The 23,315-nt window shown below is 46.3% G+C and overlaps 2 protein-coding genes across 4 annotated transcripts in view; one reads left to right on the forward strand and one right to left on the reverse strand.

Moving 5' to 3' along the window:
- The window catches only part of PIAS1 (protein inhibitor of activated STAT 1), a 132,410-nt gene extending 123,208 nt beyond the window's left edge, over positions 1-9,202 (forward strand). For 2 of the 3 annotated variants that reach the window (XM_079129584.1, XM_079129583.1), the window contains exons 12-14: positions 692-834; positions 2,467-2,504; positions 5,652-9,202. In XM_079129584.1, the coding sequence (XP_078985710.1) occupies positions 692-834; positions 2,467-2,504; positions 5,652-5,945 (475 nt within the window). In that variant the 3' untranslated portion in view covers positions 5,946-9,202. The remainder of the gene's footprint in view (positions 1-691; positions 835-2,466; positions 2,505-5,651) is intronic. The other variant, XM_079129585.1, reaches the window with a different exon arrangement.
- A 2,827-nt stretch (positions 9,203-12,029) lies between these two features.
- Positions 12,030-21,789, reverse strand: CALML4 (calmodulin like 4). Its single transcript, XM_079126443.1, is given in 6 exon segments — positions 12,030-12,319; positions 15,163-15,351; positions 16,783-16,923; positions 21,077-21,107; positions 21,189-21,209; positions 21,212-21,789. Coding segments are annotated over 6 exon segments (705 nt in total). The 5' UTR covers positions 21,437-21,789; the 3' UTR covers positions 12,030-12,221.
- Positions 21,790-23,315: the final 1,526 nt, after the last annotated feature.

Genomic DNA, 23,315 nt, shown 5'->3' on the forward strand with positions numbered 1-23,315 from the left:
TTTTGTTTTTGTGATTCTGGGCATTGAACCCAGAGGCCTTTCACGTGCTCGACAAGCACTCTGCTACCGAACCACATCCCCAGCCCTGTTCACTTTAGAACATGACCTTGCCTGGTATTGCTGCCTTCATTGGCTTCAGCAGGTCTTTTATGCAAACTGTGCTGATGACTTGCTGGGCATTGGGGATACCAAGATGAACTATCTAGTTTCATTTTTATGAGGCTCACAAATTTGGGGTCCAGGTGTTTTATTCCTAGCTGCTCAGATTCCTGCATTCTAGTCATTTTCTTTGCTAGAACATACCTATGCATCTTACTAGCCAACCCTCCAGCACTTACTTTGAAAGGTTTCAGAATTTTCTATGTTGTAAATACCTGTCACTCGTGTACTACTGCAGTGACTTAACTGTGCCTTTCCCTGCATTCTGAGGGTCTAGGTAATGATATTCCAAAGACAGTGTTGTTTTGTGATTGCTGGATACCATTGCTCCACCTGGTTCTTCCTATAACCTCTGCAAAGTGCTGTTATTGCATACAAACTATTACTTAATAATTATGGATAATCTGTATGTTGCTTTGCTTGTTTTAATTCCAGCATGAAAGTTAGGGCACACTATAAATGCAGCCATTTCTTTGTTAAACTTAAAAATTAAACTGACTTTGAAAATTATGCAAACATGTCCTTCTTACAGCATTTTAAGTCTTCCACATCAAGCATCTCCAGTATCCCGCACCCCCAGCCTTCCTGCTGTAGACACAAGCTATATTAACACCTCCCTCATCCAAGACTACAGGCATCCTTTCCACATGACACCCATGCCTTATGACTTACAAGGTGAGTCTCTGGTTTTTCTGAGTTGGCACACAGTATTAAGAATGTCTTTGATCTATATAGTCGAAGGAAGAATTGGAAGATAGTGAGTATAGGCCTTGAACTCAGGGAATTGAGAGAAATAATATACTGTGGTCATAAAAACTAACCTATTTCCTTGATGGTGCCTTCATCAATAGCCAGTGTTTCACTACCAGTGTTAAACTAGTGCAATGATCGTTAGGGTTTATGAACTTCAAAATATTTTACAAGTTGTTTTTGAACAACTTCAAACTTGTGGCTTTGAATTTTGATATTGATGGGTGTTATTTTTTTGTTCCCTGATTCTAGTTGTAATGCAGCAGAGATTATGGAGTAACAATGTTGTATTGTCTTCTAGATAATGCCGAATTGAGACATTTTGAACATTTTTTGGTTCTACTGAACCTGATCCTTCTCTTCAAAAGCAGTTTGAAATGTCAGTTTGCTCATTTGTATACAATACTTTGAGTTTGTAATAATCATTTGCATTATCAAAGAATTGCAACTTGTTTTCATGTATCTTTGTATTTTAATAACATATTAAAACATTTTTTATTACAAAAAGCCATATATGCTCTTTGTACAAAATTCAATACAGAAAAATACAGTGAAAATTTCCCTTTACTCTTGTCCCAAGCTCACTCTTCGGAAGTTACAGCTTTCTTAAAAGCTTGCTACATAGATGAGACATGACTAAAATGGTGGTACACATTTTGTAGATCATAATGTTATAATCTTTTCTAGTGTAGACAGCGAGTGGATCCCCAGAGTATTTGTTGTCATATTTTTATCTACATCTGCTCATTGTCCTTTTTCACTAGTTCTTATAATGAGGCAGTTCATTTGTGTTGATTTATGTGCTTTTCACGTTACACATTGGGCAATGTAGACAAGAATGTGATTGGAAGGGGTCAGTTTGCAGTGAATCCCAACAACCAGGATCAGGGCTGGGCTTTGAATGTACACCACCCCAGCTCTCAGGCACCCTCCCTGTCAGGTCCTTCCCCTCATGCCACTGTAGAGATGGTGCTAGAATGTACCTGTGATAGTAAATGAGCAAATTTGAAAAAGAAAAGGAAAATCTTTGTTACAACTTCTTTTGCCTCTTGCAGCTTTCTCATCTGTAAAATCAGGCCCAAAATAATCACATTCCTCATAAGGTACTTGTGGAAAATAAATTAGAGTACATTGAAAGGTTATTTAAGGTGGGCTGGGGATGTAGCTCAGTTGGTAGAGTGCTTGCCTTGCAAACACAAGGCCCTGGGTTCAATCCCTAACACTACCAAAAAAAAAAAGGTTATTTAAGGGGAGTCAGAGCAAGGGATCACTGTTAGATTTCATAGGTTAGTGATGGCCCATGTTCCCCAAATGGAGTGACAGGGAGAGCAAATCATTGGACTTCAACCTCATAATTTACAGATACAGATGGGAGAGATAAAACATTCAGCATGACTTTTCATGTTTAAAGAAAAGTCTAAATGACAGAATTAAGATTTCTATTTGTTTTATGGAGTGTGGGGCATTTGGAAGGTTTTTTTGTTTTGTTTTTTGGGTCTTTTTTTTTTTTTTTTTTTTTTTTTTTTTTCAAAACTAAAATAATTTTTTCTCCCACAGGATTAGATTTCTTTCCTTTCTTATCAGGAGACAATCAGGTATGTTATATGAAAACAAAATTAATGTTATTTTAATTTTATATTCAAAAGTGTAAAATGTACCCAGAAGGAATAATAAATTGCCTTGGAAAATGCAGAGTGAGCATACCCATTATTTCTGTGGCATTAATAATTTAAATCAAAGTTCTTAGTTTTAGCATTGTCTGAGCATGTAATAAGAACAGTATTAGTTTGTTAAAGAAAACAGGGATATTCATATTGGCTGATAGATTTCTTGGCCAAATACAGTCATGCACCGCAATGTTTTGGTCAAGGACAAACCACATATATGACAGTGGTCTCATAAGATTACAATGGAGCTGAAAAATCCCTATTGCTTAATGACTTTGTAGCCATTGTTATGCCATAGCATAATCCTTTACCCATGTTTGTGGTGATGCTGGTATAGACAAATCTCTGCTGGCAGTGGTATAAAAGTGTAGCACATTCAATTATGTATGGTGCATAATACTTGATAATGATAATAAATGTTAAATGGCAGTAGCCTCATATACCTCACTTACTGCATCTCTTGATTGCGTTGTTTTCTCTTGTGCTTGATTTAACTTCATTTTGCTTTGTTCATTCTGGCCCCTAACCATAAAAAATTCACTGCTGGTGTTGCCAGTCAGGGGGTATCAAGTGATTGTCGTGGAATCAAAATTAAAAGTCATTAAGGGGCTTGGAGTATAGCTCAGTGGTAGAACACTTGTCTAGCATGTTCAAGGTTCAGTACTCAGCATCTTAGAGAGACACACACACACACACACAAAGTGATTAAGGACTATATTTTTGAAACATTAGTGATGGTTATTGCTCAGCAGCTGGGCATGTTCCATTGCCTAGTAGCTGTGAACCTGAAAGACAAGAACAAATTAAGGGAAGCTGTTGAAGGATCTGTTTTATTGAAGACAACAAGACTTTAAAGCACCCATTACAGTGTTCTACAGGAACCATAAGAAGTCATGTGTGACCCCACTTCTTTCCCAGGATGCCCTCTTGAATCGTTGTGCTGGCATAGTAAAGTACTGTAACATACCTTCTAAGTTTTGCTTATTATTTATAACACTTCTGCACATCCTTTCTATTAGTGATCTTTATCCTAGTATCAAAATGGTGTTTCTTTCTTCAGACACCACCTCTTTGATCCAACCAGTGGATCGAGGTGTTACAGCAGCTTTCAAGGCCTATTTTCTGAGGATGTCCTCTGCCCAGGCTAGTGCTGCAGCCAAGGAGGATACAGAAGATGCTGATGTAGTTCTGGAAGGATTACATTTATGAATCAAAACAAGGTTTGGGCTGAGGTCACCAAGGAGTATATGAATAGCATCTAGAAGAAGACACTCAAGAGGTTTGTCCATGACTTCAGAGGATTTGCCAAGGATCAGGAGGTCGCAAAAATCACCAAGGCTGTGGTGGAGATGGCAAGCAACTCTAACCTGGATATGGAGGAGGATGACACTGAGGAACTCCTTGACTCCAGAGGAATTGACTATTCAGACATTGCTGAAATTGGAACAGGAATGCATAGTTGAAGAGAGGCAAAAAAAATAGAAAAGTGTGGGAAAAGAAAAAGAGGAATCCCTAAGAAAATTCAAAGTAAAGGGTATGCAAGATTTTTGTAGACCTCAACAAGGGCCTTAAATTTTTGTGAACATAAAACCCAACACCAAAAGATTTTCATTAAGAGAGAGAAATGGCGGTGCATTGTAGGCTTATAAGCAGATCTCTAATGAAAAAGAAAACAAACCAAGCAACTCATCGTGGACAAATTTCTGAAGAGTGCCACCTCCTCAGGAAGAGCCTCAGGAGAGCTCCAGAAGATAATACTATTATATAAGATAATGTTTTCTCTGAAGAACTTTCAGTGGATACAGGATGTAGAGGTGGAAGATAGTGGTAATGATGACCCTGTGTAAGTCCAGGCTAATGTGTGTGTTTGTGTCTTGGTTTTTAATGAAACAGTTAAATATGCAAAAAGTTAAAATTTTAAAAAATTTTTAAAGCTTATAGACTAAGAATATGAAGAAAGAAAATATTTTTGTATAGCTATACAATGTGTTTATGTTTTAAGCTCAGTGCCATTACAAAGAATCAGTTAAAAAAAAAAAACAAAAAAGAAGTGCGGTGGCATGCATCTGTAATCCCAGTTACGTGAGAGGCTGAGGCAGGAACACTGCAAGTTTGAGGCCAGCCTGGGAAGCTTAGCAGGACCCTTTGTCAAAATACAAATGGCTAGGGATGAAGCTTCGGTGAAGCACTTGGGTTGCATGTGTGAGGCCCTGGGTTTAAGCTCTAGTACCAAAAAGAAAAGAGAAAACTTTGTTCTAAAAAGTATAAAACTATATAAAGTAAAAAAGTTATAGTAAGCTAAGGTCAATTTATTATTGAAGAAAAAGATTTTTGTTGTTTTGTTTTGTTTTTTAAATATATTTAGTGTAGCCTAACCTGTGGTATTTATAGTCTGCAGTGTTGTGGTGCCCTAGGCCTTCATATTAACTTGCCACTTATTCACTGACCTGGAGCAGCATCTAGTCTTGCACATTCCATTCATAGTTTGTACCCTATGCAGGTGTACCATTTTACATTTTCTGTGTTTTTACTGTGCCTTTGTTGTGTTTAGATATGTACAGGTACACAAAGACCATTGTGTTCCAGTTGCCTACAATACTCAGTGCAGTAATGTGCTGTACCGGTTCATAGCCCACAAGTAGTAAGCTCTAGCATCTAGGTTTGTGTAAGTATGCTCCAAATGATTTTCTCACAGTGATGAAATCACCTGATGTCATGGTTCTTAGAATGGATCCCTGTCCTTAAGCGATGCATGACTGTATGTCAAGAGCAAAAGGGTAAACTGTCCTCTTTCGTGCTGCTTCTAAATATATTGGGAGTAGAATCTTGAGAATCTCTTGAAATACAAATTAAAGCAAAAAGCAATCAAGAAATTTTGCCAGTTTCAGATACAAAAATGTCTCTCAAGACCAATGATCCTAGTTATTTTACACACGGCCATTTTATTTTGCAAAATGTCATATTAAATGTTTCAGAAACAGATACTCAGGATGTGGTAAATTTAGGACTTTGTTTTGCTAAGAGAAAACGTATTACTTTATAACAAGCATGTTTTGTCTTTGGTCTCCTCCCTAGCATTACAACACCTCCCTGCTTGCCGCTGCAGCAGCAGCAGTCTCAGATGATCAAGACCTCCTACACTCGTCGAGATTTTTCCCATATACCTCCTCACAGATGTTCCTCGATCAGTTAAGTGCAGGAGGCAGCAGTTCCCTGCCAACCACCAATGGAAGCAGTAGTGGCAGCAACAGCAGCCTTGTGTCTTCCAACAGCCTAAGGGAGAGCCATAGCCACACTGTTGCAAACAGGAGCAGCACAGATACAGCGTCCATCTTTGGCATCATACCAGACATTATCTCATTGGACTGATCCCTTGCCCCTGCTGCTCCCACCCCATCCTAGATTAAATGAACTTGGCAGAAAGAAGAGAACTTTGTGCTCTGTCTTATCTTATTCTGTTTAGAAAAGTACAGCGTGGTTTTTTTTCCTTTTTTTAGGGAAAAAATTAAAAGAAATGTACAGAGAACAAAACTATATTTTCAGTTTTACTTTTGTATATAAATCTAAGACTGCCTGATAAAACACTTGTTTAAAAAAAAAAAAAGGAAAGAAAAGAAAAAAGCACCCACAAACCACCTTCAGTTCATTTTTTCTGGATTCTGAAGATTTTTCATCATTTGTCCTATGGTTTTGGTTTTATTTTACTTCAATGGCATTATTTTATTTGCAGTAAGCAGAAAAGGAATTGCATGTATGAAGTTTTAAATTGTGGGCTTTGTTGTGGGGGGGTTGGGGGGATAGTTTGATTACCATTTTTTAAAAATGACAGATTTAGATTCTGTTTGTGTGTGTGTGTGTGTGTGTGTGTGTGTGTGTGTGTGTATGTGTGTGTGTGCGCGCGTGTGCATATTTTATCCAGCCTTAAGTTATAAATCTCATCTGTCCCACTTTCATTCCCTGTGTATTTTCAGGTCATAGCTCATGGGTGTGTGTGTTCAGTGTGTGTGTCTGTATGTATTTTTTGTCATTAATGTTCCCTCTCCTCTGGAGTTTGCATTCAGTTAATATATTAGTTGCCTGCTTCTTTTAAAGTGCTTTGAAGGTCTTGAACTCACATGTGAGTATCTTTATCAACTATCCCAGTTGCATGTTCTCCATCTTATATTCTTGCTCTTAAGCCCCCTGAGAATACGCTGTAGAAATACTGGGGTAAAGCTGTCTGGGTAAGAAGTAGGCTTACTAGACCTGTGAATATTACATAGTCTAGTTCTTGATTCTAAATCTGGATTGCCAGTGTTGTATATTTAAACCAAGTCTGTGAATACCTGCTTTTTTGGCCACAGGGTAATAAGTTTTCATATAAGATCTTCATACCAAAGTAGGAAGTGATAATAGCTTAGAAAGTCCTGCTGGGTGTCTTGTGCAGCTGACAGAAGAAAGGTTATGTCACCTCATAAAAAAGAGGAGTCAATAACCCTAAAAGTAAATTTTGTTTGGAAAATAAAGTGCACCCCACATGTGGATAGAAATCTATCTGGTAAAACAGTTGAACTTCAAAATGTGTTTGAACCTTAGTCATTTTTATTCTCTGATTCTGAGTACTTATTTTCTTAACCTATCTACCTAGTTTATTTTTTTTTTTCACCTTTTAATGACAAGCATGACATAGGAAAGTCATTTTTTTAAAATTCATAAATGGGTCTGATCTCTTAATAGTGGAACATGTAAATATATTGAAAACTGTTTTTCAGGAGATAAGTGAGGGTTGATGGGAAGGAAAAGTGGTTTTACTTGTGTTCCAAAAATCCTCTTCAGAGAAGATACTATGTTCTCAAATATGGAAAATGTATTTCAGTTGATTGAGAGTATAGGTTTAAAGGAAAGATTTTGATTTCCAGTTTTCCAGACTGGGTTTTTATATCACAGCTGTTAATATTCTCAGAGTTGATGAAGGACCACTTTTGTGTATAAACTTGTCAGTTTCAACCTTGCATTGGTAACAATATGACCTACTTTAATCCAGGTAGAATTCAAGATGTCTTTGGCTATATGATAAAATTAATGGTTCACATGACTGTGTGGCATCTTAAAATAATATGTTTTTACAGCATCTCTGTTACTAAATTGTTGACTTGAATTTTGAAAAAAAAAAAAAAGTTCGTGTTGATATGTATATGTGTGTGTGTATATATGTATTTATAAACAAGTGTGTGTGAGTAACAAGTGAGTTACATAGTCTTCCCCTACGCATGTGTATTCCACACATAAATGGCTGAGTTATAGTCACAAAACAATTTGCAATAAAAAATTGTCAGTTAAAACAGGAAATAGTTAAGTTTTTAAATGAATCTGGAGTTGTGGTGAGTGAACACTTTAAGGACTTTCATTGCCATATTAATTTAGACTAATTTGAGTAGTATCATAATTTGTGTCTAAATTTGGATTAGGGTAGAAATTACTAAAATTGTAGAGCACTATTTCTGATATTACATTGTGAATAGAAAACATTTCTATTCAGCTACTGTAGGTTAAATGAATAGTTTTCTTTATTGCTGTTTTAGGGTTTTGTTTTTGTTTTCTTTCTCTCTTGGTCATTGTTAGTGGTCTCAAAATTCTGATCAATAACTTTGTGTATGATGCTGAATTACAAACTCTGAATGATCTAGTTGGAAAACCCATACCATATCTCTGCTTTCCTCAGCCCAGCTGTAGAAGGGGTTAATTTCCCTCTGTCCAACATTATCCGAATCTAAGGGAAGAATAGGTAATAGGGAGAAATAGATGTCTGTCCAGAGGCTTTGGTCGTGTTCCCACAGAACTAACCATTCAGTTGTCTTTTTATTTTAGTTCATTCCACTCTCTGAGGAGTTTGTTTCCTTCAGTTGTTGACTTTCTAAGATGTTGCATTAAATAATAGTTATCACTTGTTGGTTTCATGGTAAATATGAGTCAATCAGACTTTCCTGATTTGAGTCATGCACTACACCCTTATCTCCTAATTTTTTAAAAAGAAGTTCAGTCACTTTTCTCTTTTCCTTAGCCCACACTCAGTCTCCAACCCATGCCAACATTACCATGCTGTCTGTAGGCAGAGTTTCTCAGAATCTTGAGGCAAGTTGTCACAGCCCCTTTGCCTTGGCCTTTCATGATAGGTGCACTTATCCTTCTGTGCAGTGCTGTGTGTGTGCACGTGTGGAGAGATCGTATGCACACTGAAAATAGCTGTTTGGCAGGGTTGAAATGGTTTTTCATTGCTATGTGGGCGTTGTTGGACACATCTCTTTTTTTAAAAAAATCTGATACTTAACCATGCCACACTTGGTTGACTATTTTGAGCATTAAATTTTTTCTGTTGATTTAGACTGTCACAATTCTGTATCATTACTGTCTTAAGATTCATTCATGCTTCTGAAAGATGTGATTTCTTGGCAGATTTTCCTTTGAAACAAGTGTATGAAATTGAAAATATATCCCAGTTGTAAATTAATAAATGTGGAAAGAGCATTGTTTCTAAAACAATTTCAAGTACATAAAACTTACAGGATCTTCAGGACTTTTTAAAGCACGTTTGCATTTATTTTAGTAAGAATTTCTTTTTATCAGTACATGTTGAATTTTTTTTTTTTTTTTTTTTAAACACAAAATTAGATTTCAGAAAGAGGGAGGGAGACTAGCTGGTGGTCCCAGAGTGTGCTGCTGTTGTTTAATTAACAAAGGGGAAAATGTATATAAACAGATATAAAAGTTACCATAAATTCCATGAACTTAAATCTGTGATTCATTGCCTTAAAACTTTCTCTCTTAGAATTTCCATACCGCATGCCAAACCAGTAAAATGGCTTTTAAAAATGTATAGTAGACCAATGTCAGTTTGTATAAAAGTACCAAGTGAAAATATTTATTACATGCATTGGAAAAAAAAATTGTTTACCTATTGAATGTTACCTGTTTATGTAGAGCTCTTTAGATGTAATAAAAAAAAAGCCTTCAGTTAATTTGTCTTCTGTAAAATAATATTGCTGGGTGTACCAGGGGACAGTCCTGATGAGAAAAGTGACAATGTTTTGTGCTTCCAAAGCCCTTTTCATCCCGAGATTTCAAAGCATGACCTGTACCTAATAGGCTCGAAACGTAGGTAATCAATACGTAGCCACCTTTTCCCTTTCTTGTTGAAACGTGGCAAGCTCTGTATGAACCACAGCCTCTGTTTAGTGTCTGCAGTTTGAGTGCTGAGAGCACTGTGACTGTTTTCCTGAAAGTACCAGGTGCCAGGTGAGCCAATTGGAATTTTAAGAATGAGCATGAAACCTGGACAGAGGGAGCTAAAAGCCCCTCCTGGGGTCAAGTAACTTCACAGGAGCTTGACTGCCAGCCACCCCACCCTTGATAAGGGCTGGAAGGCAGGAGGCAGGGTTCTGATGACCACCCGCCCACTGCGTGTTTTTGGCAAGCTATTCTCCGTGTTTTTGTTAGGCAAATGAGATTCATAGAACCTGCTTTAAAATCATATTCTGGCCACTGATAAAGTGAACAAAGCTTTGTTATTATAGCCCAGAATTGCCTTTTCTTGTGCCATTAGTATCTATCACTAGATTGGTTGTGCAGGATTTGCTTCCTAATGTCGGGGACTAGAGTTAAAAAGCATGGGCCTGGGGCCTTGCCTGACAGTGAAATACAGCAGTTTTCTCCTGGAGGCCAAGTTCCACTGTGCCCTCAGGTGGATTTACTGTGAAGATACTAAAATTCTAAAATTTAGTAACCTCACTTGCTCAGTTGCTCTTACCTCTTCCAGGGTCCTGAGTGCAGCCCCAGAAGTTGTATATTTCTTTATATTTCTTTCTCTCTCTCTCTCTCTCTCTCTCTCTCTCTCTCTCTCTCTCTCTCTCTCTCTCTCTCTCTCTCTCTCTCTCTCTCCCCACACACACACACACACACACACCTCCCCTTTTTATTTTGAGATAGGGTTTTGCTAGATTGCTCAAGTTCTTGCTGAGACTGACCTGGAACTTATGGTCCTCTTGCCCCAGCCTCCAAAGTTGTTGGGATTATAGGAGTTTGCCACTGCAGCTGGCCAGGTCATATAAACCTCAAACCCCGTAAAACGTACGTCTCCTGCTTGTGGTTCCAGGTCCTCAGCCAGATGATCACAACTTCATTTAGCTGGTGTCTGGGCATTTGACTACCCAGTAACCTAAAAACACTTCTTTAGAGTTTGAGAATTCCTGCTCACTCCTACTGGCACTTATACTATTGGGGAAGTGATAGTCACTTTCTCAGGACCTCTGTGTGTCTGATGCCACGCAACATGGATGAGGTGGTTGCCCCAAAACTGACTCTGTGGTTCCCTGTGCTTCTCCTTTAGTAAAAGATTGGTGTCTTGTATAACCTTCCAAAAGACAGTCTTCTTAATTGGTTCTCTTCTGTTTTAGTCACGAAAGCTTTGTTAGACCAAACCACAGCCCCGTTTTAATAAGTGGATGAAAATATTCATTCTTGGGGCTCTGCCCCCCACCCATGCTGGCATTTACTCCTGCCCTATTTAGGGCTGTGCTGACAGTACGGTAGGCCTCAATTTGACAAGTGCGTGGGTATCTCTGAGTCCCAGGTAGCCCAGCCTGCTACTCCTGTGTAACTCAGCTGCTTGAACTGGAAATGCTCCCAGGACTGGTGCCCCACTACTTGTTTCCAGGCGTCTTATACCTTGGCCATGACCTGAATAACACCTCCTAGTGACAACCTCTGTGTTAGTCCTAGAAGGATATGATCAGTTTAGGTCACATGAGCACACCATTCTACTTCCTGGAAACTTGGTGCCTGCAAACAGAGCCCAGGGCATAGCTCAACATTCTGAGGTGCATCAGAAAGGCCTACTTAGGCATAGGAAGGCCATGATTCCCGCCCTTTGGTTTCCTGTGATGTGGGCTGTAAAATTAGATACGTCTTCCCACTGCTTAGCTGATGCCAAGCTCATTCTAACAAGTGTGTTGCCACCCTGTTCTCTGTTGATGAATGAGTATCCTGAGCCATGTCACTCTGTCAGGAAGGAGAGGAGAATTGAGTGGGTCTGTTGCGCTGCAAGAAGTGTGTGTGTGTGTGTGTGTGTGTGTGTGTTTTCACTTTGTCGCCTTTTCTCAGCTAGCACTGGCTTTATCTTGGAAGTGAGAAGAGTGGTTCCAGCTCCCAAATGCAGAGCATGCATCTCTGGTAGACTGCCCTCTTCAGGAGAAACGCTGTCATGGGCGCTCAGCTTCCACATGCCTTTCAGGCTGCTGTGCATTTTCAAGGCCCCATCTCCATCCTTCCTCAATGGGCTCCACGAGGTAAGACCTGGAGATCCAGGCTTTGTCTGGACCCTAAGGCCTTCAGGGGTGAAATAATCTGCCCTAAGTGATACAGCTGGTAAGTGGCATACCCAGGACTGGAATATAGGCCTGACGAAACCACAGGAAAGGCTGGACTCATGAGAGCTTTATTAAAGCCATGCTGATGCCATGGCTGGAACTACTTATTACTACTTATCCCCTGCTAATGTTGTCATTGCTGCTATGTTTGCCATCACCGTAGGATGAAAGGAACATTTTCCTTATTAAAAATCAACTAGTCCAGATTTTCAAACCCAGGGAGGCCCTCTTGCACTCTGCTCATTCAGTAGTCCTGCACAGGAAGGGTGATCTTCTGGATAAATTCGTCATACTTCACTTTGCCATTTGGTTCAATATTTGCTTCCTTGAAAAGATCCTCCACTGCAATAAATCATATCATTTTTTTCAGTTTGGATTTGGGGTTATAAGACAGTTCTCTGGAGGTTGGGGCTCCCCAAAGGTCTTCCCTGAGCAGCCAGTGGATTTCACGTACACTGGGAGTAAACCAGAAAACAAAGGACAACCTGCCCCTCCCACCTGGAAACCCCACCCAGGGTGGTTTTCAGGCTTTCTGCAGGGGCTGGGCAGGGGTACTGGCAGGATTCAGCCACTGAAGCCACCACGTGTTTGCTTGTAAAGAAGATCTCAGACCTCTGCGCCTTGATTTATGGAAATCTGGCCCAGATATTTTGCCTGCCATTGGCCACCCTCCACGTCCCAGCAGCACAGGAGCCCTCTGCAGCTCCCTCCTGGACAGAGCTGCCCAGGCTTCGCTGCCCCTCACCTCCCCGCTCCTCCATGTCAACATTCCTCCCCATGCTACTTCCACACCAAGAGGGCTTAGTGATAAGTGCGTCTGCTGCGTTCACCACTCTAAGGAAAAGTGGAGGGCAGGGGTGCAGCCCAGCGGCTGAGCATGGGCCTTGCACCAATAAGGAAAAAAAATGTGTATTTTGGGCATGGGAAAATAAATCTAACAGTTTCTAAAGCTCAAAGCTTGCAAAACTGCTATTATTTTGCCTTACTAAAAAAAAAAAAAAAAAAAAAAAGACTTCATTTGCATGTTTCCCCCCCCCCCCCCCCGGCCCCCAGTTAGACTTCTGAGATAAAATACTAGCTTGTCCCAGGCATTGGCAAGAAGAGCCATTTTCCACTGTGGCCTCTCGGGGCCAACTTACCTTGGGACCAGTCTCACCCTCACCTCCTGCAAACACCATCTCACTGCCCCGTGCTGCCTTCCTGGGCCCTGGACACCTCCACATATAATTCTGGGCAGTGAGAAAACATGCTTTGATTCTCAGCTTAACCCTCCTCCTTGAAAGTATCGTTACCATGCCTAAGCTGCTGGTAGTCTTAAGTATTTTTAGAATGTTGAGGAGAGAGTAATTTATTTCATGGAACAGCTTCTGTCCTTCGGCCAGTTGGTTACTGTCCCAGTGGACAGGCTCTAGCCTCAGTCACTGTACCTTCTCCTGCCTGGAGAGAGGCAGCATTTCCCAGCTGGGGGTTGGATTCTTGGTGTCACTTGCTTTTTTATTTATTTAGGTACTGAGGATTAAACCCAGAGGTGCTTAATCAATGAGCTACACCCACAAACTTTTTTTTTTTTTTTTTTCCTGAAACAGGGTCTCATTAAGTTGCTGAGGCTGGCCTCAGTTACAATCCTCCTGCCTCAGTCTCCTGAGTCCCAGGGTTTACTGGTGCACACCAGTGGGCCCAGCCTCACTGTCTTTCTGGAGAGACCTGTGACCTATGAGGGTGCTAAAGTCAGCCTGTCCCAGGCTTGACAAAGCAGGTTTCCCCTGGGGCCACCTCCAGCTGCTCCAAGGATGTTTCTTAATAAAACAATATTTTCTTTCAAACACCCAGGATAAAGGATTCCTGCTTCTGGTATCATCCTATCTCCCACAGCAAGTGGGAGGGAAATTGATCTCCACCACTTTCTTCAAAATGTTCTTTGCAGGTTGAACAAATAAGAGATGTGAGTTTGGAGGCATGGTGTTGCTTTGGACAGAGATCATTAACCACAAAATCAGGAGCCTCTGCCCTCTCTGCTGACATCCACCTGGCACATGAAGAGCCATCAGTGTCTTCATGTTGATGTTGAGGACAGCCCACGTTTCCCCAGGTTCACTTGAAAACACCATGGTGAACGATGAGACCGTGAGAGCTGCCACCCTGAGAACGCAGGGAGCTGAATCTGCCTGCCCAGAGCTATTTTTAAATGCTCTGCTCTGTGCCTTTGTGAAGGCAGATAAAATCGAGGCAGAAACGTTTACAGAATGTGAGCTCTCAAAGGGCCCCAAGGGATCATCACCACCTCATTTCCAGGGAGGAAACTGAGGGTAAGGGACCTGTTGGAGGTCCCCCAAGAGGAGAGGGAAGCAAGATTCAAACTACAACCTCGAAACTCCTACAGTGTTTGTTGGGATTTGGCCAAAGGCTGATGGCCAATTGTCACTGAAGTCTTTTTCCTACACCCACTGTGGCCAGGCCTGGCCCTCCCATCCATTTGCTGCAGGCAAGTTGGCCAACTAAGAAGAAAAACTGGCCTCCGGGGGGATGGCAGCTGTGGCAGGACCCAGGAAGAACACCTGCAGATGGATGGGCATGGGGATTCCATTACAATATACAGGGCTTTCCCAGAAGGCCCAGCCCCTGGTCCTGCTCCAAGGCCGGAAGGCACATGGGCTGCTGGGGGTACGAAACAAGGTCTGCTTCTCTAGCTGTCCCAGCAACAGCCCCTCAGAATCCCCTTCTTGAGGAGTTCTTAGAGCTGCCAGGGTCGGGAGCAAAGCAGCATTTCACTTTGGAAAGCAGGCTGCAGCTCTGTCCAGCTGGCTGTGGTGTGGGGACAGCACTGGACAAGGAGGTATCCTAGACCCGTGCCCAGCTCCCAGCTCTGCTGCTCAAGAACCACTCTCTGCGCCGGCATTTTGATCAGGTGATGAGGCACTTGTCTTCCCCAGGACGAGTGTTCCATGCACTAAACGAAGAGCCGGTGAGCCTGGGCACGGCGTGAGCGGGGCAGGTGCTCTGTTGCTCTGCTGCCGCTGGATCCAAGCTGGGCTTTCCCCACGCTGGCCCTCCGCCCTGGCCCCTGGGCCCAGACCAGCCCTCGGCTAGTGTGTCAACTACAGAAGCCTGCACAACCGACGTGCTTCAGTGAACTCCCCGACTCCCTAGCCCTCCCCAGATGCTGGGAGCCAGGGTCGGGTGGTTACCTTCCTTGTGGGTGAGCTTCTCCCCGAGCCTCATGAGTTTTGCCCGCAGCTCAGATGCCATGATGTAACCTTTCTTCTCCTTGTCTGCCATCAACATGGCCAGAAGAATTTCTTTCTTTGGGTCCTCTTGTTTTATTTGCGTGTGCATAATAGTCAGGAAGGTGGAGAAATCCAGCTCTCCATTTCTGTCTAGGAGACCCCCAAACAGCAGAGTGAGTGGGGCTCTTGGGGAAGCCAACCTACCTCCTGCCCCATCTTCACTGCCAGCTCCAGGGCCACCTGATTCATAATGGTGACAAGTGGTCATGAAGAAGGCACAGCCCCTCCCACCATGGACCAGCCCCTGGACTGGATGTTCTTCATTTCATTCACCCAGTGACCCTTGGTGACCATGGTTACCATTTCCTCATTTTGCCTGCTTGGGGCACAGAGGCTTGGAGTGCATAGTCACAGGCAGCACCAACTGCTTGGCTCCCCTCTGGTGCTTCCCTCTTGCCCTGAACTGGAGGGAACTAGGTCCATGTGTCCGTTCCCCACTTCAGCCACCAGAGCACGTCTCTGAGGATGGATGAGTGTCCCCGGGGTCTCAAGTCCCGGGTCCTGCCCCACTGCTCACGTGCCTTCCCTCCCTGCAGCCCCCTCCAGACATGTCCGGAAGCCGCAGCCCACACACTGGCCTGGCCACAACGGCAGGAAGTCAGAACTTCCCCTGACCACAACTTCCTGTTTAGAGGAGACAGAAACCAACACCCCTTCAGAGTTGAAAATGGGGACCACTGAGTGCCCCATCACCAGGCTCTGGCCCTCCAAGGCCTGCCCCAGGATGGCTCCTAGGGCTCGCTGCTGCAGGTGTGTGCTAATGTGACCTCCAGTGTCCCAGCTGATCCTGAGAACCATCTGAGATGAAGAAACAGGACCAGCAACTGAGAGGTGGCCTTGGGGCTCCTGCTTAAATGCTCTAAGCAGGCCACAGCTTCCTCTGGGCCAGTCCCTCCTTCCTGGCAGTCCAGCTCCTAAACAGTCACCCAGACTTTAAAAATTAAAAAAATTCTCCCAAAGGGACCACAAAACTTACTTGTTTCTGATTATAAGAGACCTATCTGTTCCCATTGTTGAAAATACAGGAACAACAATAAACGGAATGAAAGCAGCCTTAATCCCATCGTCAGAGAGAGCCCCCAGCAATGTCTCAGGAGGGTTTCCTCCAGGTTCCTAGCAGTGCTGCATAATTTTCAGGAAAGTCTTTGAAATCAAAAGAACTGGGTTCTGGTCCTGATTCCACCATTGGCTTTGGTACTTGGGCCAGTCGCCTGGTGGCTGTGAGCCTTGGTCTTCGCCTGTAGAGTAGGTTAGGACAGTGCCGCCCTCTTAGGGTGATCTGCGCTAGGCACGTGGCCGATGTTTTCTATAAAACCCTGGGATCACTGACAGCACTGCTCTCTACAGGTTTGTGAAGAACGTGGTGGAATGCCCAGACCCGGCCCCTGCGAGGTGGGGTGCCACCGCTGCCTGAGGATGGGGCACAGTGCACATGGCCAGCGGCCTCCTCAGGTCAGTCCCTCCAGCACCCCTGCCCTCTGCCACCCGCGGCCCCTCCCTGAGCCCACCTGGCCCACTTACCTATCCCGTGAGTCTGCAGGTGCCGCTGCACCTCCCCTGGCGTGGGGCTGGCCCCCAGGCACCTCATGGCCACCAGGAGATCAGTGGCTTTTACCTTGCCCCGCTGCTGCTTGTCGTACAGGGAGAAGCATTCCTTGTATTCTGCAGAGCCAGAGGGAGGACCAGCTGCGTTCACTCACTCTCCACCCAGCCCTCCTCTGCCCTCTCGCCCGGGGCCCAGGACCCCTCTTTTTTGCAGTACGGGGGATCAAACCCGGGTCCTAGCTACGCCCCAGCCCTCCTTCACACTTCTCTTTCCCTTCTTTTGGTCCCCTCCCCTCACTTCCTGCTCCACCAAGGTTTCCAGATACAGCAAAGGAAAATACAAAATTGTCAAGTTAAACTTGAATTCAGAGAAATGGTAAATTTTTAGTATAAGTATGTCCCAAATTTTGCATGGGATATACTCACACTGAGAAAACATTTGTGTTTATTTGAAATTCAAATCTAACAGGGTGTCCAGTGTTTAATGTGGCAGCCCTGTCCCACACCTCCTTTGCCTTCCTCAGTCCCCTTCTCTCCCTTCCCACACTAACTAAAACCCCTCCAGGGCCATCCCAGGGAGGGCTGGAGCCCACAGCAGCAGCCAGACTCCTAGGAAACCCCCTCCAGGAAGGCCTGGCAGTAAATGTCTCTCCTGTTTAGTGATGGTGGTGATGATGATGATGATGATGACGACGACTACTGTCACAGCTGTGGGCCCTCCTGAGTACACGGCCCAGTCCTGGGCCTCCAGGCTGCTGGCCCCTCAAGCTGTTTGCCCTCTGACATGGGCCTGGTTTCAAAGCCTTCAAGGGGAAATGAGGGTCTGAGCCAAGGTGGCTGGTGGCTCTGCCCTGTGGCCCTTTCTCCCTTGGTACTTGGTGGAGATGAAGTAGCTGCCAGAGCTAAGGCTACTCTAATCACACTATTCCCCAGCCCAGCCAGAGCATCCTGCGCTTCCTGATCCCTGGAGGCAGAAGAAAGCCAGGCAGGAGCCTGGGAACGGTCCAGGCTTGCTGACTGGGAGCTTGACTCTGGTGAGGCTGGGCTGCCTCCGGAGGTGCCAATGCTCCTCCAATTCCGCGTGTCTCCCATTGAGGCCAGCGAGGTCCACAGGTAAAGCTCCTTCTGAGCTCAGTATGGGACCCTGGCCCTGGCCTCCCAGTCGGCTCAAGGATCTGTTCCTCTCCTGCTTCTCACACCTGGGTGGGTCCTCAGAGGCCTGCACCAGGGACTCGACAGCTGATAACAGAAATAAAAATGACAGTTTCCATTGCTGAGCGCTTCATCCCAGCCCTCGCTTAATCCTCAGCACTGTGATGGGCACCATCTTTATTCCTGTCAGGCAGGTGTGAGACCATCCTGGAGCAGCCTCAAGCCCCGCCTGAGCAGCCTGGCACCTGAAGTGGAGCTCTGCCCACCAGGCAACACTGCCCTCAGTCCCAGGGAAGCAGGGTGGAGGAGGCCAGCCAGAGGAAATCCCCCAACCCCTCAGCTCAGGCCTAGGGTCCCTTCGTGTTCCTTAATTAAGACCCTCAGCCCTCTTCCTGGTGTGGCTCCTGGTGGCCTCTCACAGGTCCCCTTCCTCTTTTTTTTTTTTTTGGTGGTACTGAGGATTGAACCCAGCGGGGTGCTACTAGTGAGCCACACATACCCCCTTTTAGTTTTTATTTTGAGACAGGATCTAGTTAAGTTGCTGAGGCTGCCTTTGAACTTGCAATACTCCTGCCTCAGCCTCTTGAGTCACAGACATGCCCCACCGCACCCTGCACTCCTTGTCTGTCTGGGTTTGTCAGGAGCAAAAGGAGTGCCTGGCTCTCCTGAGACCTCCTCCTGTGACTGTTGTCCTCTTCTGGTCAGAGCTGGAAGTCAGGGCCCAGAATCGGCTGGCTCTACGGGATGGGCACACTGTGTCCCCCATGAGGATCGCCAAGCAGGGCTCAAATGGAGGCTGACCTCCTAGAAAACAGATAGGCCAAGTGTTTTCTGTCTTCCTACTGCCACAGATATACCTTTTAAAAACTGCAAGGCCAGATCTGAATTTGGAGTTCCTGTACTGAAACAAGACAAGAGGGCCACCTGGGGAGGAGCCCTGGCCCTGCTGGCCCCTCCACTCCCTGCACACCTCTCCCCTCTCCCGAGGTTCCTCCTCACAGTCCAGCCCTCTAACACTCCATCCTTGGTGCCCTCCTTGCTGTCCTCCCTGGTGGCCCCCAGGGGCAGGGGTCTTATCTATTGTGTTCACTGCTCTATCTCTAATGCCTGGCGCGGGGCTGGCACCGGGAAAAGACTCACAAGAACACTTGGTGAATGAATTGGATAAAACTCTCCTTTAGGTTTTTCCTTGGAAAATGCAAATGCCCCAGAAAAGAAAGAGACCTCAGCAAGGCCTAGGAAGGTACCAGTGACGTGCTGGAAAATGTTCAACAACAGCTCCGACATGTAGGTACATGTTTACTATGCACTCAATAAAGGACGTGGGACCCACAAGGGACACGGAGCCAAATATTCAATTCTAAAAAAGTTCTAGCCATTAATTGTCACCAGTGAGTTTTGCCAGTACTTAGCATGTTCACTGCTAACCTACGGTTTTGGTTCAACCATGATTTGACAAGTGAGGTTACATGCCAACGTCACCTGTCAAATCATGACAAAAGAATGCAATTCTTTTTCCAGTGAATTGAAATTGTATTGTCATTTAATCTGATAAGTGATCTACTGCTAAACTAATTCTCACCCTAGTACAAATTACATTCATTAAGCTGAAACTTCTTTCAAATCTGACTGCAGCGGGCTGTCTCCTTAGCTTTCTCTCAGGCGTAGAGCATTGGCTGAGCGGAGTTATTTAACAATCTCTGGTCCTAACAACTGGCTTGCAGAACTCCTAAAAACGTAGCTCTCCTATTCTGGCAAGCTTCGAACGGGCACTCTCCTTTGTCCCTAGTATACAGGCCACCTGAAGGCATCCCTCTCCAACCTCACAGGTGGGAAAACTGAAGCTCAAGCGGCTGGATTCTAGGTCTGCTGTCTCCAAAGCTCCTGTTCTTCCCACTATCCCTGTTTAGTCTTTCATTCATTAAACGTTGGTAGTCACTTTCTTGGTGTCAGATTCCAATACAAAAAGAAATTTCCTTCTTTCCTTTTGGGAACTTCAGAGGTCCCAGGACGGGGAGCCAGTGAGCCTCACCGTCAGGCATGGGAGGAGGACACAGGCTGAGAGCTGGACTCCAGCCCTGAACCTGCCATTCACTATCACCTGTAGAGTTGGGGCAGTGGGCCCTGCCCTGGGCCTGGACTTGCCCTCTCTGGTCTCGGCCCAGTTTGCGGGTGAGGAGTCAGGGGAGGGGTCTGTGGTTAGGTATCCACCTGGAGCCCACACCCGCCACATGTCCCTTCTAGACCAAGCTCTGGGTATCCAGAACTCTGGAATCCCTGCCCAGGTAACATGGAGCCACTTCCAATGCCTGTAGGACCAAGAGCACCGTGGGCCCTGGGTGCCTGCAGTTTTATCTCCAGGGGTCAGGAGGGTCTAGCTGACAATGGGATATTTCAGCAGAGAGTTGGGAATGGGAAGTACAGGGGTTGACTACCGGTTCCACTGCTGTCACTGTTGGGGCAGATTCAGGGGCATGGCGTCAGGAGCAGCTGGCTGTGCATGCCTTGGCGGTGCTAGCTTCTTCTGCAGGTGCTCAGGACCAGCCCCCACGGCCCCCATCTGGGACCTAGTTCTGTGTAACTCAACCCTCTTCTCCTGGCCTTGTGGAAACAGCCCTGCACTGCATGAAACTGAAGGACCCAGAGAAGAAAGTGCTCATGCTCAAACTAGGCAGAAGGGACCCCAAATGACCCCATATTACAGGTGAGGAAACTGAGGCCCAGGGAGACATATCCTGCCCAAGGGTATAGACCTGGGCTCGCTCTCTCTTTGCTGATCTCAAAGCCCCTGTTTCTTTTCCTGCCTTTCAGTCATGTCAGTGGTCTCTCTCTTCCTGCCTAACCTCTTCCTCCCCAAATCTGAACATTCAGCTCTGGGGTTTGGCGGGAAATCCAGTACCTGGCTTGTAAATCACCCAAACATACAGCTAACAGTCCCACCCTTGAGGTCCCCCCCACTCACACACTGTCACCAGGTGACAGTATCACTGTGCAGGCTGGCCCCTTGTCGTGGGGGTGTGGCAGGGGCCCTCCTTCCCACCAATAGAAAAGGAGTGGAGCATGTAAAGAGGTCCAGATTTTGCTGGGAGCTGCTAATTAAAGAGCAAACCCGACCTACCATTAATTTGGTCCTGGGAAAGAAACTTGGCCTGTAGCAGAGAGAGGGAGACAGTCAGGGCAGGGTTCTGTTGAGGCCCTCCCGCCCGGCCGGCCATATGGGTCCCACTTACCATCCTGGGGCTCCTGCTGCTCCCAGAACTAACTTCTCAGCTCCTCTTCCTCTGGCTTTGAGTTGAAAGTCCGCCGAGCTGGGTGGAGGCCACAGTAATAAATCCTCTGCTGCCATGGAGACTGGGCCCCATGCCACCAGGGTCAGATTCCAGCTTCCTGTGCACAGCGGATGTCTGGCCAACCCAGGCAGGTTGATTTTGAGGAAATGGGGTTGCAGAAGGGCTCTCATGAGACTCAGGGGCCCCATCTCTGGAGGCCGATGCTCTGAGGCAACTGAACCATCCTGGGAGCACCAGACTCTGAGATGGGGTCAGTAGAGAACAGAAAGGCAGCCCTGACGTAGGGCTGAGCCTGGGCCCTGGCTGCGCCTGCCTCAGGGAACTGGTCTCTCTCCTGGGGCTCAGCTGGGACACTGACAAGCTCCTTGTTGTACTTGGGCACTGCACACACTCCCTCTGAAGGCTTGTCACTCAGGACCCTGCAGGAGGAATGACATCTATCCCACATGGGCCAGCTCAGAGAGCTGCGTGGGTCACAGCCTTGCAGGAGCACAGGCCTCAGGGCCCTCAGGCTGGGATCCCATCCTCCCCGCCTGCTGAGCCCAGACATCGCCCCTCTGTGCCTCAGTTTCCTCCCCCTTGCCAGCATTACATGCAGCTGGGAGAATCAACTGGCCAGTGCCCAGCTGCTTCTCATCCTGCACCAGCTCTCCCTCCTTCCAGGCCCCTGGGAGTGCTGGGGGTGGCCTGGCTGTTGTGCAGCCCTTTACCGGCCCTCGAGTGGGTCCTCTCAGGTGATGCTCCCCTGGCTGGAAGAGCCCCTCCACTCTTCCTTGCCACCTGCAGTCTCCCCCTTCTGCAGCCTGCGGACTCCTGAGTGCTCCCATCTCCCGCAAAGGACAGGGGCAGGGTGGGCACCCTAGAGCCGCTGGGTGCTGACCAGACTGGGTTCTCAGCCTTGTCCCCTTTCCCTGACTCGGCTGGGGTCTCTGAAGCCAAGCTTTGCCCATGCTGTCAGGGTCATCAGGTGGTACCCTACACAAGGGGACCAGTAGGTGTGGCGGGGGCTGCTGGTGCCAAGGAAGATGAAACTCTTGCTAATTTGTACAAGCACCTGCCTTTGGTCCATTCTTCTCCCTCCCTCCTGTCCTGATCACCCCCATGTGAAAGGTTGTCCTTTCTCCCAAATTGCCTCCTCAGTCACCTCTTCACACCTGTGTCTGGACCCAGAGAATCTGGCAGGAGGGCTCCGGCTCCTCCCTGCAGGCTGAGGATGGGCCGGTAGTGGTGGAGTACAGAAGGCCCCGACCTGCTCAGAGGAGCCCGGGAGAAGGAAGAGAGGGGACGTCAGCAGGGCTTGGACAGGCGGGCCAGAGCTAGGCTGTGGGGCCTGCGATGGCCGGGCTGAAGTGCTCCCCCAGATCACCTGCCTTTGGGAGGGGGCTGGGAGCAGGTGAGCCATTCCCTTGGGTTTAGGTTGACACGTTCTGGTGAGCTATGTGCCCCGGAGCATCCTGCCACTCTTACCAATGTCCCCCTTACCCTCGTAGGTCTCCTAGGGGTCTCACAGATGATGAAGAACCTGCTTTAGAGTGGTGGTCTCAGGAGGGTTCACCACACACAAACTCAAGCTGTCCAGGGCATGGTGCGCCACACTCCATGAGAAAGGAAACAAGTCGAATCAGCAGAACACAGCTCTGGTACCACCCGAGGGCTGCTCATTCACTTTGTTGTTGAACCCTGGCCCCTCTTGGGAGCCTGGTACCTCCCCTGCACGCCATGGCTTCCTCTGGGTCCCTTCTCCCTGCCCCCCATTCTCTGGACGCTCACAGGAGGGGTTCCAGGCCAGGGGAAGCTCCTCTTCCCTGCACACCTGGCCCAGGTTACTTTGTCCAAGAGGTTCCCCAGCAGAGCCCCTGGGCCCCAACATCTCACACAGGCGTCAGCGGGGTAAGCTCTAGGCTCCTGCTCACAGCCCCTCCGTCCTCCCTGGGAACACAGGCAGCAGTCTCCTCCTCTCTGTCTTGCGCTGTTCCTGAGTCGAGCCATGCTCTCCCCAAAGGCCTCCGCTCCTCACACACAGGGGCCCCAAGGAAAGCAATTTGTTGGCGGGCTTTATGTATACCC

This window comes from Sciurus vulgaris, assembly GCF_902686455.1.
Source record: "Sciurus vulgaris genome assembly, chromosome: 2".
NCBI lineage: Eukaryota > Metazoa > Chordata > Mammalia > Rodentia > Sciuridae > Sciurus > Sciurus vulgaris.